General features: G+C 39.1%; 2 protein-coding genes across 3 annotated transcripts; both read right to left on the bottom strand.

The window, feature by feature from the left end:
• Window positions 1-2,940: 2,940 nt before the first annotated feature.
• Window positions 2,941-10,875, bottom strand: epm2a (EPM2A glucan phosphatase, laforin). 2 transcript variants are annotated; one of them, XM_050057775.1, is made up of 4 exons: window positions 10,373-10,491; window positions 9,283-9,477; window positions 5,031-5,275; window positions 2,941-3,800 (listed from the first exon to the last, which is right to left on the bottom strand). In XM_050057775.1, exons 2-4 carry the CDS (start codon window positions 9,342-9,344, stop codon window positions 3,517-3,519), a joined length of 591 nt encoding a protein of 196 aa, XP_049913732.1. In that variant the 5' UTR covers window positions 9,345-9,477; window positions 10,373-10,491; the 3' UTR covers window positions 2,941-3,516. The 2 variants fall into 2 exon arrangements, with proteins under 2 accessions (XP_049913732.1, XP_049913731.1); XM_050057774.1 differs by having other exon boundaries at window positions 2,945-3,800; window positions 9,283-9,457; window positions 10,373-10,875.
• A 1,048-nt stretch (window positions 10,876-11,923) lies between these two features.
• LOC126398433 (hydroperoxide isomerase ALOXE3-like) lies at window positions 11,924-18,418 on the bottom strand. Its single transcript, XM_050057771.1, has 15 exons — window positions 18,306-18,418; window positions 17,912-18,078; window positions 17,421-17,625; window positions 17,245-17,326; window positions 17,033-17,155; window positions 16,760-16,863; window positions 16,442-16,614; window positions 16,120-16,263; window positions 14,480-14,683; window positions 13,848-13,934; window positions 13,521-13,687; window positions 13,247-13,368; window positions 13,004-13,104; window positions 12,535-12,705; window positions 11,924-12,393 (listed from the first exon to the last, which is right to left on the bottom strand). The coding sequence occupies exons 2-15, from the start codon at window positions 18,056-18,058 to the stop codon at window positions 12,214-12,216; spliced, it is 2,010 nt and encodes a 669-aa protein (XP_049913728.1). The 5' UTR covers window positions 18,059-18,078; window positions 18,306-18,418; the 3' UTR covers window positions 11,924-12,213.
• Window positions 18,419-19,976: the final 1,558 nt, after the last annotated feature.

Below are 19,976 nucleotides of genomic sequence, written 5' to 3'. Positions count from 1 at the left end.
GGTTTATATGACAATCAGTAGATCAGCCCATGGTCTATAGCATTCTCCTTGTTGCCTGTACAGCTCAGGTAGATCTTTTAAAACATTCTGCACCTGCGTTTAACTGTCACTGTCTAAAGTGCTAATCGTGAGGCCACCAGGCATGCAGGGGTTGTCCGGGGTATTTGCCGTCTTTGATACACTGACAGGCTTCATTCCCACTGCTAATAATGATAAAATCTTCACAGTTGGTGAAATTTGCCATTTCAGACGTTCTGTAGATTTTATTTAGGAAGCTTGGCAGTAAATCCAGGGCACAGCTCTGGCATTTTGTTTTCATCTTGGCTGGAGTCTCTGAGCTGATAGCAGTCTGTGGCACTTAACTCGTACTGATTTGAATTTACCATCTGAATCAGAAACTGGAGCAGTGCATTTAAAACAACATAGCATGTAGGGAGAGACAGTATTGCCTGTGAAAATATACTAAATATAATAATGTGCATCCAAATAGTGGTTTTAATGTAAGCCCCTCCGCCTGCCTGATTGCCTGCCTTGCTCAGGGGAATCCTATCCTATCCTGACACATCCTTTTGATTAACATCCCGAACATAACTGAAGCAGTTTTAATGGCTGAAATCATTAAGTTATAATCTCAGTTAATCTCAATTCAGCAGGTCAGTCTATTTCATATCTTCCCAATATTTTCCTCAATAAAAGCAAGTTGACAGAGATTTGAAATAAAATTCAGAACATCATCCTCTTGACCAACACAAGGTCAAAATAATCTGTAACATTGCTTTGGTAACGTTATTGTAATCTGCACATATTAAACGTCAGGTAGTTTGTTTGGGTACTTTGCATTATGCTTGGGTGGAATCATGGTATTACAGTATACCAGGGTATTTAGAAATCCAGACTTCAATATAGTGAACAATACAGACTCTCATCTCTCTATCAGCCTCATACTGGAGAGGCTGTAATGAGGATGTTTTGCATGTAGTGCACATTATGCACCACCAGAGGTCAGTCTGGTGCAACAGGCAGCTGAGCTGACTGTGGGTGGTGGGGAAAACGTAACAGGACCAACGGGAAACAGCCAGCCCGCAACAGAGAGAGAGTTGAGAGACCACAGGGAAAACAGCCCTGCACATAAATACAGCTACAGTATATGCTGTGTATGCTGTGGTATGAAAAGATAGATACCACCCAAGCCTACCTTGTACACAGGACATGCATTCCAAGGACTGTACTAAAAATGTCTCTGCATAAATGAGAGGACATTTAATGTATTCAAATACTGTCGGAATAATTTTTGCTGTCCACCTTTCACACAAATGGATTATCACCAAGCCCGTCTGCTTAGATATTGGGATTGAACCATTTACTGTGATCCATCCTAAAAGGTTATTCTTTCTAAGTGTTTATTTCATTCATCAGGAAAATGGTGTGTCTCTGTTGATGGATCTATTAATGGACAAAAGAGAATGTGTACTGCAGAAGCACATTTAAAGAATGGGTCTGTGACACTTTAAATCAGCAGAGTGAATGTGTCTGTAAAAGAAGGAGCGGAGGGAATAAATACAAGCTGATGGCTTGCAGGGACATAGCACACCAAAACAACAGGATCAGCACAGGTACACAGTGTTTCCTCTCGGCACATTCTGGATTAAATGGAATTTAAGAGATATTTGTGGATTCCTCTGCACCATAAAAAGCCATCTCTTTAACAGTTGCAAATGCTCTCTAATGCTTATCTAATGTGAATGCAGGGATACGGGGAACTGGTGTGGGTGATTGGCAGATCCTGAAAATCATGTGGACTGCTTATACTTTATAACATCAATCACTGGCAGTAACCCGGTGGAATAAATGCAACATGTTTACCAATTACATGGGCATCCATTAAGTGACAAACTCCAGCACTCACATACAGCAGTGTATACACAGTACACACTCTGCTTCTTCAAAAAAAGAAAAAAAGTATTTCATTCATTTTATATTCAGTTTTGGTGAATATTTTTAGAATGTTTTGAAATCCACAGTGATTTTTCTTTTCCAAGCACACATGCATGGTTCAATCCACCCACCCATCTTCACTGACACCCTCTATAAGGTGCTGTCTTCTGAGGGGACACACTGAAAGGTAATGAGAATATGACTTGTGCTTTTGGAGAAAATTCTCTCCTCTAATCCACAAACTTTCTTAAATCAGGGACAGGTAACAAAACACTGTATCTTAAAAAAGCAATATATCTTCAGTATGAGTCTAGGCAGACCGTCAAAATTGACAACAAACAGTATTCCAATAATGTCTTATTATGTATGCATTAAAATGGTCTGGCAGGGATGTTGCTTTTGTTATTTAGGAGATGGGTTGGAATAGCATCTGTCGGATAAATAAATAAAGATGAAATGCTATCAAGCTCTCTCAGAGAGATGGGGCGGAGCTGTATTCTTCAGTGTCTGGGAGCTGAATATCTCTCTGACAGAGAGGGAGAGGCATTGTCATTATTTTGTTTTTTTTTGGAATTGATTTGTTGCTCTGGCATCTCTTCAAAGAAAAAAAAAGAAAAAATAAGAATTTTCCCTTCTGAATTTTAAAAAAAGGATTTTCTAAAGTGATACATAATTGTGCAATATAGCAGCTGTGGATAATCCTTAACTCAGGAGCATAGCTTGTTAAGTGAGAGCAAACAGCAATATAGGCAGCCCAGTGATATTTATTTGTTTTGCTGTATGTTCCCCTCTAGAGGTCGACAGATTTATCTTTTTGGCCGAATAATTGACGTCAACAGGACATAGGCGAAACTTGGCTCTGATAGAAGCCAATGGCTGCGCAGCCTCCACCAGTCATGAAGCGCCGTATATCACCAATCAGAACTGTAGAAGGGTGGGTTGTGTAAAATCGAGCAAAAAAGCGCTGATAGTGGGTACAGCTCGAGAGAAAGCAGGTCGCTTTTGGTGTGAGTCTGTCGAAGTGTACTGGGGCGTAGATGTCTGCCAATTAATTGGCTTTTTCCTTTTCTAAACTATTGTTATTATATCAACCTTTAAAGAATTCTACCAGATCAACCTCTGTTCCACTCATTCATTACTGTTCAACACATCTAAAAGTCGCCATCTAAAAATGTTAACTTTATTTATTGATTGTTACAAAAGAGACATTCTGCAGACGTTTACTGAAAACTCAGGTGACTCCAGGTGCACAATTTGCATAAGTATGAGCTTAATGGAAAAGACTAATTCCTGAAGTTAAAGGGAACACATCACAGAAGGATTAATTGCTTGAAACATCTATGTTGTCAGCCAGCAGAATTCTCTCCAGGTACTTGAGGGATCAACCAGATTTCAAAAGGCTTTCAGCTGAATTGGGTCATTTATTTACATTAGGTTTAAGTGGAAAGAAGTTAATTTTCTTGTTGTAGCTTATTTCGCCTTCTGGCACCTTTCATGCTGACTGTTTTTTCACACTTTGTCAAGAATCATGACAAAATTCTGCTTCAAATCCAAAGACTTCAGTGTAAGGACACTTGATTCTCATGTCTCTGGGTAAGAGATGGACGATCGCAGTTGTCCAAACTTCTGGTTGAAGTCTGCTTGAGCCTGGACTAAAGCCTCCTCGTCTATGTACACTGCCGGCCTCCTGGCTGTCACAAAGTACTGCACCTTCCTCAAGCTCCAGCCGAGGACGTACATGAGCAGGCCACACACGGCAGCTGTCGACCTGCCTACACCAGCGTTACAGTGAACATAGACAGTGTGACCATTCTCCAAGAGACCATGAAGCAAGAACACAGCCTGGGGAAGCATCCTGATCCGACCTGCAGAAGAAGACAGTAACACACAGTACACTTAAAAGAGAGGGCCTGAGATATTCTGTGTTCTTCATCTTTTATTCACTCTTAAAAAAAATCCAATGAAAAGACAAAAACTAACAATGTGTTGGTTTTTCACTGACTTCCCAACTCTGTCTGTGGCACTCAGCCCAAAGCCCATAAATTCCTGCTGTGTTCAAGTTTGAGAAATGGCTCAAAAGTGTATGTTTTATGTTTTTAAGAAGGCTTAGTAATTTTCCTGGGCACTTGTGGAGATTGAGTTGTGAGGTGGATAATTGATCAGTCAATGTGATCAAAGCTGATCAGATGAGACTGATGGATGAAAGGAGCAGCTGCTGCAGAAGAGAGTTAATGAAAACTCAGTCGCTCATTGGTAATTTTTTGTTTCAACCAAGAAACTGCCTCATGAGTAAAATATCACACTGTCAGGGGTAAACTAGAAGTACAGTATTGATGGGTACACATATTGTAGGATCTCTATTTCTGGAAATTTTGTTTGCACTCTAGTTTATCAATTATTTATTTGCTTAAATTCACCGTGGAATCTGATGTTTTCCTTTTTTTGTGATTGACACAACACAAGAGATACTGTACTGTATGATTAATTATTAACGTTCTGGTTAAGGAAAGCTTGCAGGATGATTAATGGTCACGGTCTACTGTAATTCCATCAATAATAGATCCTTTTGGGGCTTATTTCTTGCAGTCGTCTAGTTATAGTAACTGTTATCACAAGAACTCATCCTTGCTCATTTTCTGACCTGTAAATATTTGAATGGAACCTTCAGTGAGCTTTCTGAGGTAACTAAACCCAACACAGTGAAGGTGGGCATTCTGGGTGAGCTTAGAGCTTTTTAGCTGGATGACTCTGACTCATAACTGCACTGTACTGTATATGCACAAGGTATGTTGCGATACATCTATCTAGATTGTTATATTGATTTAACTGACTTATTGTCACAGCTCTAATTGTCACATAGTGATCACAGGCCCCTGAATTGAATCAAATCGAAATTATATCCTGGCACCCGTTGTGATAACAGCAAATAGTGTACCCTTGTCCAAAAGATCGATATATCATAATGAAATTTACACCCTTAATATGCACTGCCAAAGTGTAATTTGCTCCACGCTGTCTGTCCCCTCACTCTGACTCCTCTTAATACTAATGTGATTCCTGTTTTTATTATTGTATGTCCACAAAATTCTCCTTACCCTCAGTGCTCATATCAGGTGTGGGAATCCACACATACACCAGGCCACAGTCTCTGTACAAATGCATCATAGTCTCCGGGGTCATGGCTTCCCCAGGGTTGCGCCTGCAGCCACTGGAGTTGTTCACCAAATCCCATTCTGTCTGGAAGTTCATCACTGCAGTAATCCCCAGTTCATGCTTCATCTTTATAGTCACATGCTCCACCTGTCGAGGGCAGCTGCCCAGCCAAATGCGTGGCAGCACCCTGGGAGCAATACACAGGGATGCATTAATCAATTACATGCATTTAAGTCATTATTATATGCCATACTTTCTGAACTTGTGAGGTCCAAGAAATGACTGATTGTACAGGTGAATATTTTCCAAGAACACAGGCTCAGAATGGATCTGCATTTCAATAGTGGTGTTTGAATAAAGGACACAAAGGATGCCAAGTGGAGATACAGAATAAAAAAATGTGATGCTGGGTTACAACTGTATTGTAGCTGTATTAGAGGATAACATGGTTTAAAGGGTTTGAATAGAGCCTCAGACACTGAAAGCAAAAAAAAATGGGTACAGAGAGAGACTGCTGGCCAGTGTGATAGGTAGGAGCACAGAATTTCAAGTTACTCCTGAGCAAAATGATGTTATTTTTTTAAAAGAGTCCTGCAGGCAGATCAAAGGAAAGCAGACCTCAGTACGTCACTGGCCAACAAATCCATCTCTCTCTGATTCTTCCTCCTACATGACATTCCTCCCTCTCTCCTTCGTAGCACTGATGGTTGATTGACCTCTTGTACCTCTAATTCTCCTCCTGACCACTAAGGCAGACTCCATTTAGTGCTCATTAGCATACATAAAGTCAACAACCAGAGGAGGTGAAACATAGGAAGGACGCTGTTAATCTGTGATGTCCTAGAGTGGCACTGCAGTCTCTGGTCTTGACTTGGTGTTATCAGATGACCTTTCTTTACATAAAAAACCCCTGCAAAACGGCTGTTGTAGGTAAATCAACAGGATTATTTTGCCGAAGAGTTATACACGTTATACATCAGATACATAAACAATGTATATGCACAGAAACAATGACTTAAAGTTCGGTTAACCATTTCACTCTATTACATAAAATGAAAATATTCATTTTTTCTTGGACGATTCTGGTAGTTTTCATATACTGTGTCACCTGACCTAACAGTGAAGGAGTATTTGTTTTGGAAACTGTCAGTTTTGTCTCTGGTGTTCAGTTGTTCAAAGCTGATTTTATAAATTGACTCTTATTCAGTTCAGCAGTAATAAAAACTCATTACAAAACTGGCTCTATAACCTTTAGGCCTCCTCTCCCCTGAATATCAGCAAGAGAGACGAGGCACCTGCTAGACAGTGAGTTAAAGTCTTTTTGAATCATATAATGAGTTATTGCAGAGGTGAGTGTGTATAATACTTGGGGCTACACGGATGCAAGGTCTGAGAGACTAATTTAAAAAGCTATTAATAGGAAAGATACAAGGGCACAGTGCTTCCTACTGAACACAGGTCCTTGACATAAGCCTTGTAAGGTCTTCGGACACAAATTAAAACCTGATGGCACCAGCCAAGCCTGCTCATTCTTATGCAAGTTATGTGCTCACTGCCTCAGGGGTCCCGGGCTAATTTCTGCTGTGCCTGGTATACCATGGCACTGAGTATGTGCCTTACAAAAGGAAGGCATGCATGGGTAGGTTGATGAGTGTCTGCTGGGTGCTGTGTGTGTGACTTTTTGGCATCAATTTAGGACCATTACACAGATTTCATTGAAATATGAACATGCATCCTCCAAACCATTCATTGGAATTGTTTTTGCTGCAGATAACCCCCAGATATTAAAGGGCGGCTACATTTTTTTTTTTTTTTTAGGTTTTTATATAACTGAAGCTTTCCAGTTGTGTGTCTTAGGGGAGGGCATCACTGCTGTAATCTATGTCTCCGTCTTTTGCTGGGGACTGCCTATTGTTCCGATGGCTCATCATTGGCAAGCCCCAATAGTCCAAAAAATGTACCATTGGAGCAAAAGCTCATTTATCTGAAAGCCTGGTATCACCAAAACACATGCATAGTGCTCAGAAGGGCCTCTATGAAAATAGTAGCATTTTAATCAGGCAAAGAAAATCTTGATTTTCTTAGTTACTATTTTCAGCCCAGTAGCTAATGTTAGCCACCCTGCTACTCCAACAAGGGCTCCAGTGTTATTGTATTTCTTTCAGAAGCTTTATAATCCAGCCTTGAACTGCAGTGGAGACTTAGTAAAATAAATTCATAATGCTAAAACTTAAACTGAATGTCTTAAGTAATTAATCCATTTTCCGAATAAAAATTAGAGCTTAAAAATATTTGGTTAGAACGCTGTGGTATGTCACCAGCCGTCCAATCACAGTGGAGAAGAGGCAGGACAAATACCACAAAGACCAACCATCACATAGGACATCTACAAGTGCTTCACAACAACAACTGCCACTTTCAGCTGGGAAAGGAAATGCTTTGGTGGACACAGAGTATAACGACCAACCAATAGACCAACTGGCCAGAATGTGACAACCCCAGAAAATTGGCTACATTCCCAGACAGAGGGACATGCAGGCTAATTCTTATGCAGAATGGCGTCATTGAACCTTCCTACTATGGTAAAGGAGTGACTCGCTTCAGAGATGAGGAGTGAGACTGGTTAGGGTAATAATATCAGGATAAACCAATCAGTGGCTTTCTCCTTTAGAGAAATGCACGTTTGTTTTCAAGACACTGGGCTGTCAGACAATGGCCTTTTGGACAAATGGGAGATTTTGGGGATTTTGAAATTCTGAGCCTTCGGTACAATGGCACAACACCTTTTTACTGATGGCTGAGTGGGTTTCCTTTTGAAAGAATGCAGATAGACCCTCCCTTTAAGTAAATGACATCTAATCCTCTAAGTCTGTCTGTCACTACTGCTCATGGTTTCCTAAAGGTTGTGTCACTGATGTGTTTAGAGTCTTGCTGAAATAGTGTTGAATTCTCCAAACCTACAAAAACTTTGATAAATGCCAGCCAGATTGCAAAAAGTGTCAGGGGTAACAATGCACATGCAAACTAGTGACTTCCAACAAGATCTTTGACATATTTACTTACATTTATGATAAAAGTTGAGCTCTAATTTGACTGGAGCATAGAGTGAATGGTTTTATTGCAACTATTGAGCCTGGAGGCTATAAATGACTGATTTTAGTAAAACCTGTCATTGCGAAGTTACGCACTGATATAAAAATATCTTGCTATCTGTTAAATAGACTTATGAATAGGACAGAGATTTAAATACCTTAAATACTTAACACTTAGAAAATTAAAGTGAATTGTGACTGATGCCCTGTCCTTTCCAGTGAGATCACTGACAAGGTTGAGGAGGTAATAATACAGCTGCTTGTGGTCTAGCAAGTGACGGACAGCATTTATAACTAAATAGGAAAGAGCAAGGTTAAAAAACAAAGGAGTGTGCAGGCATGAGAGGCTTTGTCTGTCCTGTAAGTGAGGGACAGCTTTCATCAAGAAAGGGGAGTGTGACATGACTGTCCTGCCCTCTTTTTCAGGACACTGTACTGGAGAAGAATTTTCTCTAATAGATATATTATCAGGATGAAGCAGAATTCATACTTGCACTAAGAATGTAGATTAATAGAAAAGCCTTACTAAAGAAGATTGGTTATGTTTGAAAACGGAAAGGAAGATGAGCGAAGAGGAGCTGATGTGAACCTCAGTGTTGTTCAAGAGACAATCGCACTTCAGCATGGAAATTCATTGGCCCCAGGGGACCTCATTAATTTCCAGTATTATTAAATATGGTACACACATTGAATTCCACATGACAAAGGCAGAAAACTTGCAACATCTATCATGTTTCATTAAATGCAGGGGAGAATGATGAATCTCTATTTGTACTTATTGCAGGCTACAAGAGGAGTACTTTATCAGTTTGCAGATGAAGGGCTTTTTTTTTTCTTACTGGAAACTGCAGGCGTGAAGCAAAGAATAAATATAAATGTCCAACTGACAGAAAAACACAACAGAAAACCCTCAAGTTTGTGTATCAGGCCAGCCATGCTGCTCACCTCCAACAGTCTAAAGTCAAGCTGCCAACTTACTGACGCTCAGATTTCTAAAATCTTTAAGCCACAACGGTGACATGTTTTACTCACTTCATGAAATTGAGACACTTACAGCAGTCCCATACAACAAAATGCTAATAGCTTTATTGTACTGTATTACCTGGAGAAATGTATGGCCTTATGACCAGCCACGCTGAAGTAAAAGTCAGTGGTGTGTTTCATCTCATCTGTGTGTCCTGTTTCCTCTATCCAGTGACCAATTGGATGGCAGTACACTCCATCTACCACGTTCCTCTCATCATATGAACAACATCTGTCATGGCACGGACCGTTACCTGGTGACAAAGAAGACAACCTTCTGAAGGTTAGGAAAGACTTCGCCTGTCACTTTCTTTGATGGACAAAATATGTGTATGTTGTATTAAACAGGAAAACAACTGTTTAGGTGTCAAATACAGAGAGAGAAAATAGATCTCATTTAACAACAAGCAATGGTGGAGATTAACTAAGTGCATTTACTTTTATGCTGCTAATTTTCCTGAGCATTTCCACTTTCTGCTACTGAATGCTTTCGGTCCACAAACATTTAGAGGGAAATACTGCAGTTTTCACTTTACTATAGAACATAAATCTAACAGGTACAGTTACTAGTTAATTTGCAGATTTTAATTAAAGTGAAATCATATGAACAGTTTACTAATTATTAAGGTTTTTTAACATAAAACACAACAGTATATAACTCCACTCCACTTCAACAATCTACAGCATTACAATACTGCTTACATGATAATCTGTCAGTGATGATAATCCAGTGATATACTATGATTAATAATGACACTGAATGGGGCCATTTTACATTCACAGTCTATTCACTGCTGATATTTAAGTACATTTTGCAAATAATACTTTCGTACTGTAATAAAAAAAAAACTATACATGGGTATAATGTTGGATACAGGACTTTTAATTGTAATGTCATATTTTACACTGTGGAATTACTGCTTTACATAAAGTCTTGGTAGAAACACATTTACAAGTTCACTGACTCAAGTCACATACTGAATAACAAGTGTCACTTTACCGCCATCATGTGGCGGTAAGGATACATTACACAGTATAAACCAAATATGGCGGAGTTATTTGTCCTTTCCCTGAAACGTTACTTTCGATGGGAATTACATGTATGACCCAATAAAAACACTATATGCACGGCTAAATCTGACGCACAACACCTCAGCACTGATGTATACCTTCCCAGATGTAAGTGCCCCGGACTCTTTTGACGAACTTGAACCACAGCGTGTCTTTGAACGGCTCCGCCAGCTGCACGTCGCCGATCCACAGACAAGGTTCATGTGTTGACGGGAGCTTCTGTGAAGCTCTCATCTGCACCGCTCCGCTCGGGTCCCAGTGACCCATTTCTGCACGCGAACCCAAAACAAAGACCTCTACATCCGAAGACTCCGGAGTGAGAATGACTCCGAATCTGAACAACATTGTAACTGCTTTAACTCAGTGATATGCCGACAGTCATTTACTATGGCGGACTTGACTTGGGTTATGAAAGCCTATAATACGGCTCTTGTTTAAAGTCCGCGCGGTCTATTTACTGTACGGTGTAGTCTAAAAATAATCGGATCGTGTTTTGGATGGTGGATTCTGCAGCAAGGAGGTGGTGGGAGAAAGACGAAGCCCCACTCCGTCCGAATAACTGCGCACCTTACATGAGCCACATCACAATGAACTCCAAACTGGTGTTACTCAAAATAGTCTACTCTGAATGTTTTTACCAGCTTATTCAAATTTTGTAGTCGAGTACAGCTGAAAGCAGAGTATCCCATATATTATTTACAGAGTATGTGTGTCTGTGTGTGAGTGGTGCTGTTGAATTACATTGCATTATCAGCACTGATAGGTTTTCAATTATGTATTTGAAAGCCATTTATCCATTAGTTTGCCTTTGTGTTTATTTTTGGTGTCATAAACGTTTTTCTACACTGGGAGGCAGTAACCTATGATGAGACTGTGTTTGTACAGGAAGGGTAGTTGAGCCAGGTGTTGATGCATGCCAGCTGAATCATACAGATTTTTGACCTTGAACATGGTATGTGCAGGTTGCGTGCCAGTAGCATAAATTTGGTAAGGCTATTAGACTGTAGTATTGGTATTGTTCTATTTGGATGTATGAAATGTTGTACATATTTGTTAGCAATTAAGTAGTGGTAAAGGTCAATGGTAAATGTTTGTGGCCTGTGGTGCACATCAGTTGAGTTTGCCAACAGTGAGCACCAGTGACTTAATAAAAAGCACTGTTAAGTAGTAAGGTTCCTACATGGCTATAAGCATTAGGTGATATGACCTTGTAAGTTAGGGGCTTGGTACACCAGGGAATGTCATAAATATTTCACTGACTTTTGAGGGGGGATTGTCCTCGAGACATAATAATTTAACTTCTGTTGTAATTAACATTATATAATGGTCCCCGAATCACTTGATACCAAGGGACTGTATGTATAAGTGGATAAATTGTTAAATTACTCTTTAAAAATCCAGTTTAACCCAGAGGTTACATTTTGAGGAATTTAACCTTTGGTTGCTTTATTTCAAGTCAAAGTTGTTAAGTTTAAAAGGTCATGTAGTAAAACTATATGGAAATTGCAGAACTTTATTGGATTAGAAGTAGGAGACAGGCCACGTGGAGGTAATAACACACATCAGACCAGCTTTATTTTGATATTTTAGGTCAAGAATTCATGCATTTCCATTGTACATAATAAGAGAACAATCCTCTGATTACAAAAATGCGTGCGAAAGCTTAAGAATAAAAGGGGGCCTGTGTTCATCAGTTAAATTCCCGCTGCACATACAGTACTGCAGGTCTACATGTCACCATAACACGGTCCCACTCATGGTTATACAACTTTAATATGGTCCTCTTGTCCCAGTATGTAACACCTCACAAGCTCTCTCTAACACCTCACCGATTGTATGTGCTAAATGCAAAGTATAACGCACCTCCCAGCATGCAGTATTGGTGTTGAGAAATACATGGATACAGTCAACTCATGCAGAATGGCTCCCTCAGAACTTTTTAAATAGTTATACTGTTCTCTATCTCAGCGGGGTTCAGATATGTGTAGGGTACTTCAAGCTGTGAGTTTCTTAATGTAATTGCTTCACTGAGAAAGGACAGCTCTGCTTGAAATTCCTTAATCATCTGCTTAGGGGCAGGCTCATCGAAGCGTTCCTCAGGGTATGAACCTAAGGGAACCTGCCACAATAACAAACACAAGACAGAAAATTAGTCTGGTAGCATTTTGTTGTTTAAAAAAATGAGAGAATAGGAACACATTTTAATATGTAGATAGACCATAATGATCATGCAGTGTGTATTTATTCGCGACAAACTTACAACATCTGTGTATTTGTCTGAAAGCAGCCAAGTCAGAGCTGCAAAGCTGACTGTCTCGCCAACATCTGGGAGGGTCTCCAAAATTGTCCTCATGCTTGACTGCCCCTTAGTGGTTGGAGGAGGTTTGTGCAACAGGAGGGAGACATTGGGCATCCAGGAGTAGTAGTCATACTAAAATATGAAAGAACCTTTAGTATATCACTGAAGTTTTTGTTATTTATATTTCATTTTATTATATTCTGTGGGGTAATTCACTAAGCCATTTCTAATGTTAAACAATACAGAAAAAGGGATTTAAACCTTTTCTCTGTTGTAATGCTCAGCTAATACCCTGCTAAAGTGAATTATTAAAAGAAAAGTAGTAACGGATGAAGCAGATTACACATCTGCCAAATTTTTAATACATTTGAAAATGTGTTAAAACAATCTTAATACTTGATTACACATTAATACTGTCCCAACTCTTTACCTGCCCATTGTTTACTGCAGCATGTTGAACTGTCACTGTGAAGATCACCATGGTGATGAACTTGATCACCTCCTCGACAGTATGAAACTCTGCTGGAAACCCTGTTGACAGCACAGCAAATCATTTTCAGTTAATTATTAGTATTCACTATCTGAATTGAAAACTGTAAAATATTACTGGCTACTATGAAGTTTTTATATATAAACTGTGTTAACAAATGATTTCAGAATAAGGGATAAATACCTGAAGCTTTGTTTCCTAAGAAGCCATGTGTGAATATCTCACTGATCCAATCCTGCAGCTCAGTGTCTTTACACACCTCACTGTCTGAGGGGTAATAGTATTCCACTACTGCCTTCACAAAGCTGGTGAACACAGAACAATTTGATTTAAATTTTTAAGTATTGACATTTGTGAAAAAAGAAAGACAGTGCCCCAAAAAGACACCAGAAGTCATGATGCAACAACTCTTCCTCTCTCTACATGTAAGCTGTTGCTTGTAAAATAAAAAAAATACCTGTTGATGATGTTCCACAGCTTCAGGCCATCATCTCTGTAGTAGAAGTTGGGTATGGACTCCAGTCCTCGTGCAGTGATGTTCTCTGGCAGACAGAGGGAGCTGTAGGTTGTTTCAGAGAGAGCCCTTCTCATGAGCTCAAACAGGCCATCATATCCAAGTGAGCTCTAATATATAAATTATACAAAAATAATTACCATCAGATACTTTTTCTGAAGCTTAAAAAATGTCTACATTGTTTATAAAAGGCAAAGGATTATTTTTGCACAGAGCAATGTAATTGGAACAGTTTGATTATTCAGAAATATATATCTTAAAGAACCATACTATACTCAGAGCCCCCTCTGGTCCAAAAAGAGTTTTGCGGCCTGCAGTGTTCACGTAGAGAGTGTATCGGAAGTGTGGAATCAGCAGCTGTACAGACAGATGGAAGAATATTGGAAGTCAAAGTGAGATGCTTATTGAAGCAAACAACAAGCAGCACTTTGTGGGTGTTTCAATCACAGAAGAAAGTCAAAGCAAACAAAACTGTTTAGAAGTATGGGAATAAGACAGAACAATTGAAATACAGTCTGAGCTAAAGCTCAGAAAAACTATACTAATAAAGATGTCTTGTGCCAGTCCTTTACCCCACATGTGCATATAACCCCTTCCAACATTTTTCTACTTTATTGTTTGTAGTATTTATTTATCTAGTCATTATGTCTTCATTGTTCAGTGTAATGTCATAAAAACTGATAAAAGGTGATTTAAAAAAAACAACAACTTTTGTGCACACAAGAAAATAAACTGTCTTTCATGCACAAGATAATTATCATGTGCCAATGAGATAACAACTTGTGTGCACAAGAAAATAACTTGTCAGAACAAGATAATAACTTTTGTGAACATGAGAAAATAAACTTGTGTGCGCAAAATAAAAAACATCACCTTGCATCACCTCAGCTTTGTTATTTTACCTTATAGAGGGGGTGAATCACAGAGAAGTTGCGGAGAGCGGCAACAGTATAGACCTCAGCCAGAAAGTGAGTGTTCATGAGGTGTTGAACTGCTTGATGATCCATGGAATCTGCATTTTTGATGAACATCTTGGCCAGCAGCCAGTCAGTCTCTGGGTCACTGGGCAGAAAGATGGGGTTCTGCTCAGAGGGTTGTTGGTGCAGCTAAAATGTGATAAAAACATGTTTAATTTTTATAGGTTAAAATAGTGCAACATGACTTCTGAAACATACTATTGTAGTAAGATCATGTGACTAGACCAGTGTTTTAACTAATGTTTACACAGTATAAAAACTGTCACTAATTTGCTCTGTCAGTTATTAAAGGTCCAGTGTGTACGATTTATGCCTGGTTCACACTACGCGATATCAGCCCCATTATAGCCTGATGCAGCATCCTATGATGTCTGCTCGGATCGTGAATGAGTGAGTGTGAGTGTTGTGCAAGATGATCCATCGTTTCATAACGTCCTGACAGAAAGTCTAACATGTTTGATTTTCTATTTGTCCTTCACGACTTCAGCTGTCACTTCGACCAATAGAGACACAGAGCGATCTGCTGCCTTGGACAACTGTATGTCAACAACACCCCAGAGTTTTTGATATTTGCTCGAGGGCTGTTTCCACACAGAGTAAGAAGGCTAAAATTATAGCATGAAACAGCAGAGGCATTTTAGTAACCCAGTGAGTACTGCCATTAGCATCAGGCTAGCAAAGAAAGTTATATATCATAATGGAGGATATAAAGCAATAACATTATGAAGTAGTGGCAGAGCTTTTACTTAGCACAACTGCAGTGGATATCAGCTTCATTTGAAACAGACTGCATCAGAAACAGGCCATTATTTCTTATTCCCTCTGTATTTTTATATTTTTACCGTTCTCGTTTGCCTTATTAAAGTAATGCATCGCGTCGTCATTTCAAACTTCCTGTACCCGTTTAAAATTAAAAGCCCATTATAATTTCAAAGAATCCCTTCATTTTCTAAAAAGGCTTTCATTGTGAAACATTTGCAGGAACTTGTTGTGGAGGATTCAGTGACTTGCATAGTTTGCATGCGGTGCTTCAAACGTAGCTCCCGATGACAACACACACGTCATGGAAGACGACCAGGGATGATAGGTGTGGACCATCATGTAGTCCGTCATGTCTGTCAGCCAAGTCATGGCACGATTTTATGACTCCATAATCGCGTAATCTGACATAGTGACTGTCAGAACAGACAAAAATGTTGTGTAGTGTGAACCAGGCATTAGGGGGATATATTTGCAGAAATGGAATATAATATGATATGCGTATTTTTTTTCGTGTATAATAACCTTACCATAAGAATCATGTTTTCTGGACCTTAGAATGAGCTGCTTATAACTCCTTAGGGCACAGCCACTGTGTTTCTACAGAAACCCAGAATAGATAAACTAAACTTTCTGCTGGCCACCTTAGTTAGAAACCCATCTGCAATGAGCAGCGTCTGAGATACACTGATGTGTAGCGTGAAACAGCTTTGTTCAGTGTTTTTACTGGTTTAAATCACCGGGTCCGTCACCGCCACCAACGCCACTAAACCCCCTTGAATGTTAAACACTTCACTTTTAAATACCTGTATTGCTATTGGCATCAGTTTGTTTTCTGGGTTCATGTAGAGTAAACAGAGACCAGCAGTCACGTGCAGAGGTTCACCGTTATAGGTTCTGGGGGTTATTCCATCCATCTTCTTCTGGTCATAGAGGAATATGTTGCCTTTCTGTATGGGAAGGAAAGATAGAAAAAAGAAGAACATGAAGAGGTATCACAGATTTGTAATAAAGCGAGGCAATATGATTCAGGGACTTTCCATTGTGATATAAGAACTTAGTTTACAACTATACAAGTCTTCCCAAAGCAAAGATTATGAGCCATTTAAAGCCACTGTTCCTTCATACCTCCATTTCCTTCTGTGGAGAGGTTCCCTCTGCCAGGAACGGCTTCACCATCTCCTCTGTGACTGGAAAGTTTGGGGGAAGCTCTGAGCAGCGCTTGATCACATTGGGGTTGACTCCGTTCAAAAACTGGAATCCATAAATGTTGTCTTCCTTCCAGTGCTCTGAAACATACTCTGGAAGAAAGGTTTTTACGTGATAGACAAGCTTGTTGTTTTATCCAACAGGAGCATCTGTATTTATCTGTTGGTATGAAACTATGACAGTGACATTGTTGTGATGAGTAAGGCTGCAGGACTGGCAAATAGGAAAAAAATCTACCTGACATTGTCGTCTTTTTGCACCAGAAGATTTTTTTTATGTCTTCAATGCTTTCCCACTTTTCATTAGATCCAACCAGCCCCTTCAACTTCAGTTCAAGACCGCTGAAGTAAGAAAAAAAGGGGTTAGCATGACACAGGATTAAACAACACACTTAATAATACACACTAATAATAATTCAACTTTATGTTTTGCCTTAAAACATAAAAAACATGGCTATATTGGAACTTGGTTATGTCCATTTTATATATATATATATATGTATTGACCCACATTATTGTTTTTGTATTATCTGCTTCAGTTGATTTGGACTTAGAGTAGCGGATTTCAGCTGGGAGCTCAGACGCATTATCAGAATGGTTAATGTGGGGAAGTCCTTCAGCCATAATCTTCCATCTAAAAAGAAAAAATCAGACCCCAGATAAACTTCTAAGATCATCACAGCAGCTTTATGTATGTGCTGTACTGCACACGTTAACACTTACTGGTACAAGCTCTTTTTATGCGTCAGCTCTTTTTTCCGGTGGTCAATCAACAGGGGATGGTCCTCCTCAAAACCCTTCATGGCTAAAGCATGAAAAGAACATAAAAATTGGTATCCATAAACCTAAATAGTAATGATCTATATATATATCGATTATTCTGGAAATTTGAGGCAGACCTTTCCCTCCTCTCAGCTCCACCAGTTCTCCCCTGGAGATCCATCTGTAACAGGGGAAAAGAATGGCTTCTCCTTCTGGAGTCGTCACCACTACTTTGGAGAAGTACCACTCATCTTCTGAGAGAAACAAAAGCGGATCTTTCTCCACTTTGACCAGCAGAAGTTTCCCCAGAGATGAACTGGTTTTAATGGTGTAGATCCCTATCTTGAAATAAGGATTATTTTAAACATAAACAAAGTTTTGTCAAAATGGTTGTTTTAGTTGAGTCAGACAGCATATTAAATGCAAAAAAAATCCATGAACTATAATGTGAAATGCCACACGATGCTATTTGTTAAATATAGTTAGGTGTAGTAAGCAAATAAGGGTCACTCATTTGATAGAGGCCTTTTCTACCACAACATACATGTACTGTATGCACAAGCTAAAGCCATTACATTATCCCAAACCTAATTTGAGAATCACTATAAAATAAATGCATTTAACTTACTGTCCCAGTTGAAAAGTCAAAGCCATAGTTGTCCAACTCAGTTCTCTCACTCTGACCATTAGCTCCAAATAAGGTGACATATATGTGGTCCCATGTTCCTGCATATTGCTTGTCACCTGTTGTCACCTCTATCTTGTACTCAGCCATGATCACTCTGTGGAAACTGTCTGGAAAAAGAAACAATAAAATCTCTAAATTGTGAAGTGAATGCAAATAATTAATTCACTAAAAGCTTCTGAAATTGTTTTTCTAGACTCAAAATACTTGTCCACGAACATCCAAAAAACTTGTTAATGCATAACTTGCTCTAGTATTACATTGCATATAATATTACATGTACAGTGTTTTGATCATTAATTGTCATACCACGAGGAAAGATGAGTTAAGTCCTTACCTGTACCTTCAAATGGAGGCTGTTTTTACCACCTCTTTGTCTTTAAACTCCAAATCCAGGTTTTCTCTCTGGGGTCTGTGTTCTTGCTTTCTGTCCTCCTTCTCTTGTAAGCCCCTTCACACTAATTTAAACCTGTTTGAGACCACATCCCCCACTGTGCTTTCACACGACAGGTCAAGTAATTGTTAACAAAGTTGTACTTATGGTTTTTGTGTCTACACATGTAGCTGTAGGGTGAGGGGTCAGAGCAGCAGTTGCACTCAACCATCCATTGTAGCTTCAAGCCAAACAACAACAACAAAAACAACAACCTGATATCTAAGAAGAAACACATTAGTGAATATTATTTCAGTATGATGAATCAGTCTACCAGCTGGTCACATTAGAAACACATCATGGACTGTAGTAGGGTTGTTGTGCTTGAAACTGTTTGCGCATCTTAATCTGACACACTTATGCTCATTGTTACTACTTATATCTTGTTATCTGACTCTTTCACACATGTTTACTGCAATAATTACACATTTAACCCCAAAATACATGGTAGAAAACTATGGTGCATAGTGTAGTGCCTTTACCAACACTGCACTAACTCTAACCAGTTACTTAAATAACAGGATCAGAGATGCTGTACACTCACCCCCAACATTCTTAACATTACTGACAACTCACCTGCTCTGAGTTGCTTTATCTGCCAAACCCACCTAACTTGTGATAGTATTACTATTTTCTGTATTTATCAGAGTTATCATGGTTTGTATTTTCTATCAGTTTGCTATTATTTTTAATGTGGTTTTAATTTTTGTTTTCAATTCAGTTTAGTTTTTGTCATTTCCAAAGTGGGTTTGCTCATTTCAAATTAGTTTTTATCGAAGAAAAAAAAAAAGTTAAATTTTAGTTTTTCTAAGTGTTAGTATTAGTTTTTTATTATTGTTATATGGGAGGTATTTGTCAGGGGCAAGATTTAAGTAGGTATTACAATACCAACACAGCACTTTGTCAATGCATTTGACTCAGTCATGAAGTCATCCCAGTCACAATGAACCTAAGCACTCATGTCTTCTCATGCTTCTTGTGTTGATAAATTTGACCAAATTTACAAAGACTGCTACTAAAGACATTTCCTGTATTATTTTATTTTATTATAGTATATTTTTTAAAGGAGCAGTGTGTATGTTTCAGAGGGATTTAGTGTCATCTAGTGGTGAGGCTTGCAGATTGCAACTAGCTGAAACTTTTCCCGGTTGGAATTCCTTCGGTGGTTAGGAGATTTTTAGTGGAAGCTGCATCATCCGCAGAGGTCTCTCTTCTCCAGAACAAACTGACCACTTGATTAAAACCATTTAAAAACACTGAGTAAAGCAGTTTCATGTTAAAATCAGTGTTTCTCCAACACTGTTTAGCGCGTCGGAGACAGGCTGCTTGCCCAGTGAGTGATATCTCTGCATTTATGAAGATTAGCTGGTCACTTTTGTGTTTGAAATTCTTAGTTTTTTGTGTTTGAAATTCTATGGTAAGAGCAAATACTAGAAAGCTCTCAGAGAACGTACCTCTGCCAAGAGTGCACAGTCTTAGTGCGTTATAATAGTTATACTGTACGGTATGCTACTCCTGTGTACCCCGTCATTGTTCTGAGGCTGTAATCCATATTTTTGCTGTGTCCTATATTAC

The sequence above is a fragment of the Epinephelus moara genome, chromosome 12 (assembly GCF_006386435.1).
Source record: "Epinephelus moara isolate mb chromosome 12, YSFRI_EMoa_1.0, whole genome shotgun sequence".
NCBI classification, from domain to species: Eukaryota; Metazoa; Chordata; class Actinopteri; order Perciformes; family Serranidae; genus Epinephelus; species Epinephelus moara.
This window is presented reverse-complemented; position numbering and strand designations above follow the sequence as displayed.

Bases quoted from the DNA above. Each gene is read 5' to 3' on its own strand.
- epm2a (XM_050057774.1), bottom strand. From the start codon at position 10,619: ATGTTGTTCAGATTCGGAGTCATTCTCACTCCGGAGTCTTCGGATGTA. The intron at 5,276-9,282 runs GTAATACAGTAC...TATTGCTCCCAG, and splicing joins AAGGCCATACATTTCTCCAG to GGTGCTGCCACGCATTTGGC. The intron at 3,801-5,030 runs GTAAGGAGAATT...CTTCTTCTGCAG, and splicing joins ACCTGATATGAGCACTGAGG to GTCGGATCAGGATGCTTCCC.
- LOC126398433 (XM_050057771.1), bottom strand. From the start codon at position 18,058: ATGGCTGAGTACAAGATAGAGGTGACAACAGGTGACAAGCAATATGCA. The intron at 17,327-17,420 runs GTCTGCCTCAAA...TTCATGCTTTAG, and splicing joins GGAGCTGAGAGGAGGGAAAG to CCATGAAGGGTTTTGAGGAG. The intron at 12,394-12,534 runs GTAAGTTTGTCG...TTATTGTGGCAG, and splicing joins CAGACAAATACACAGATGTT to GTTCCCTTAGGTTCATACCC.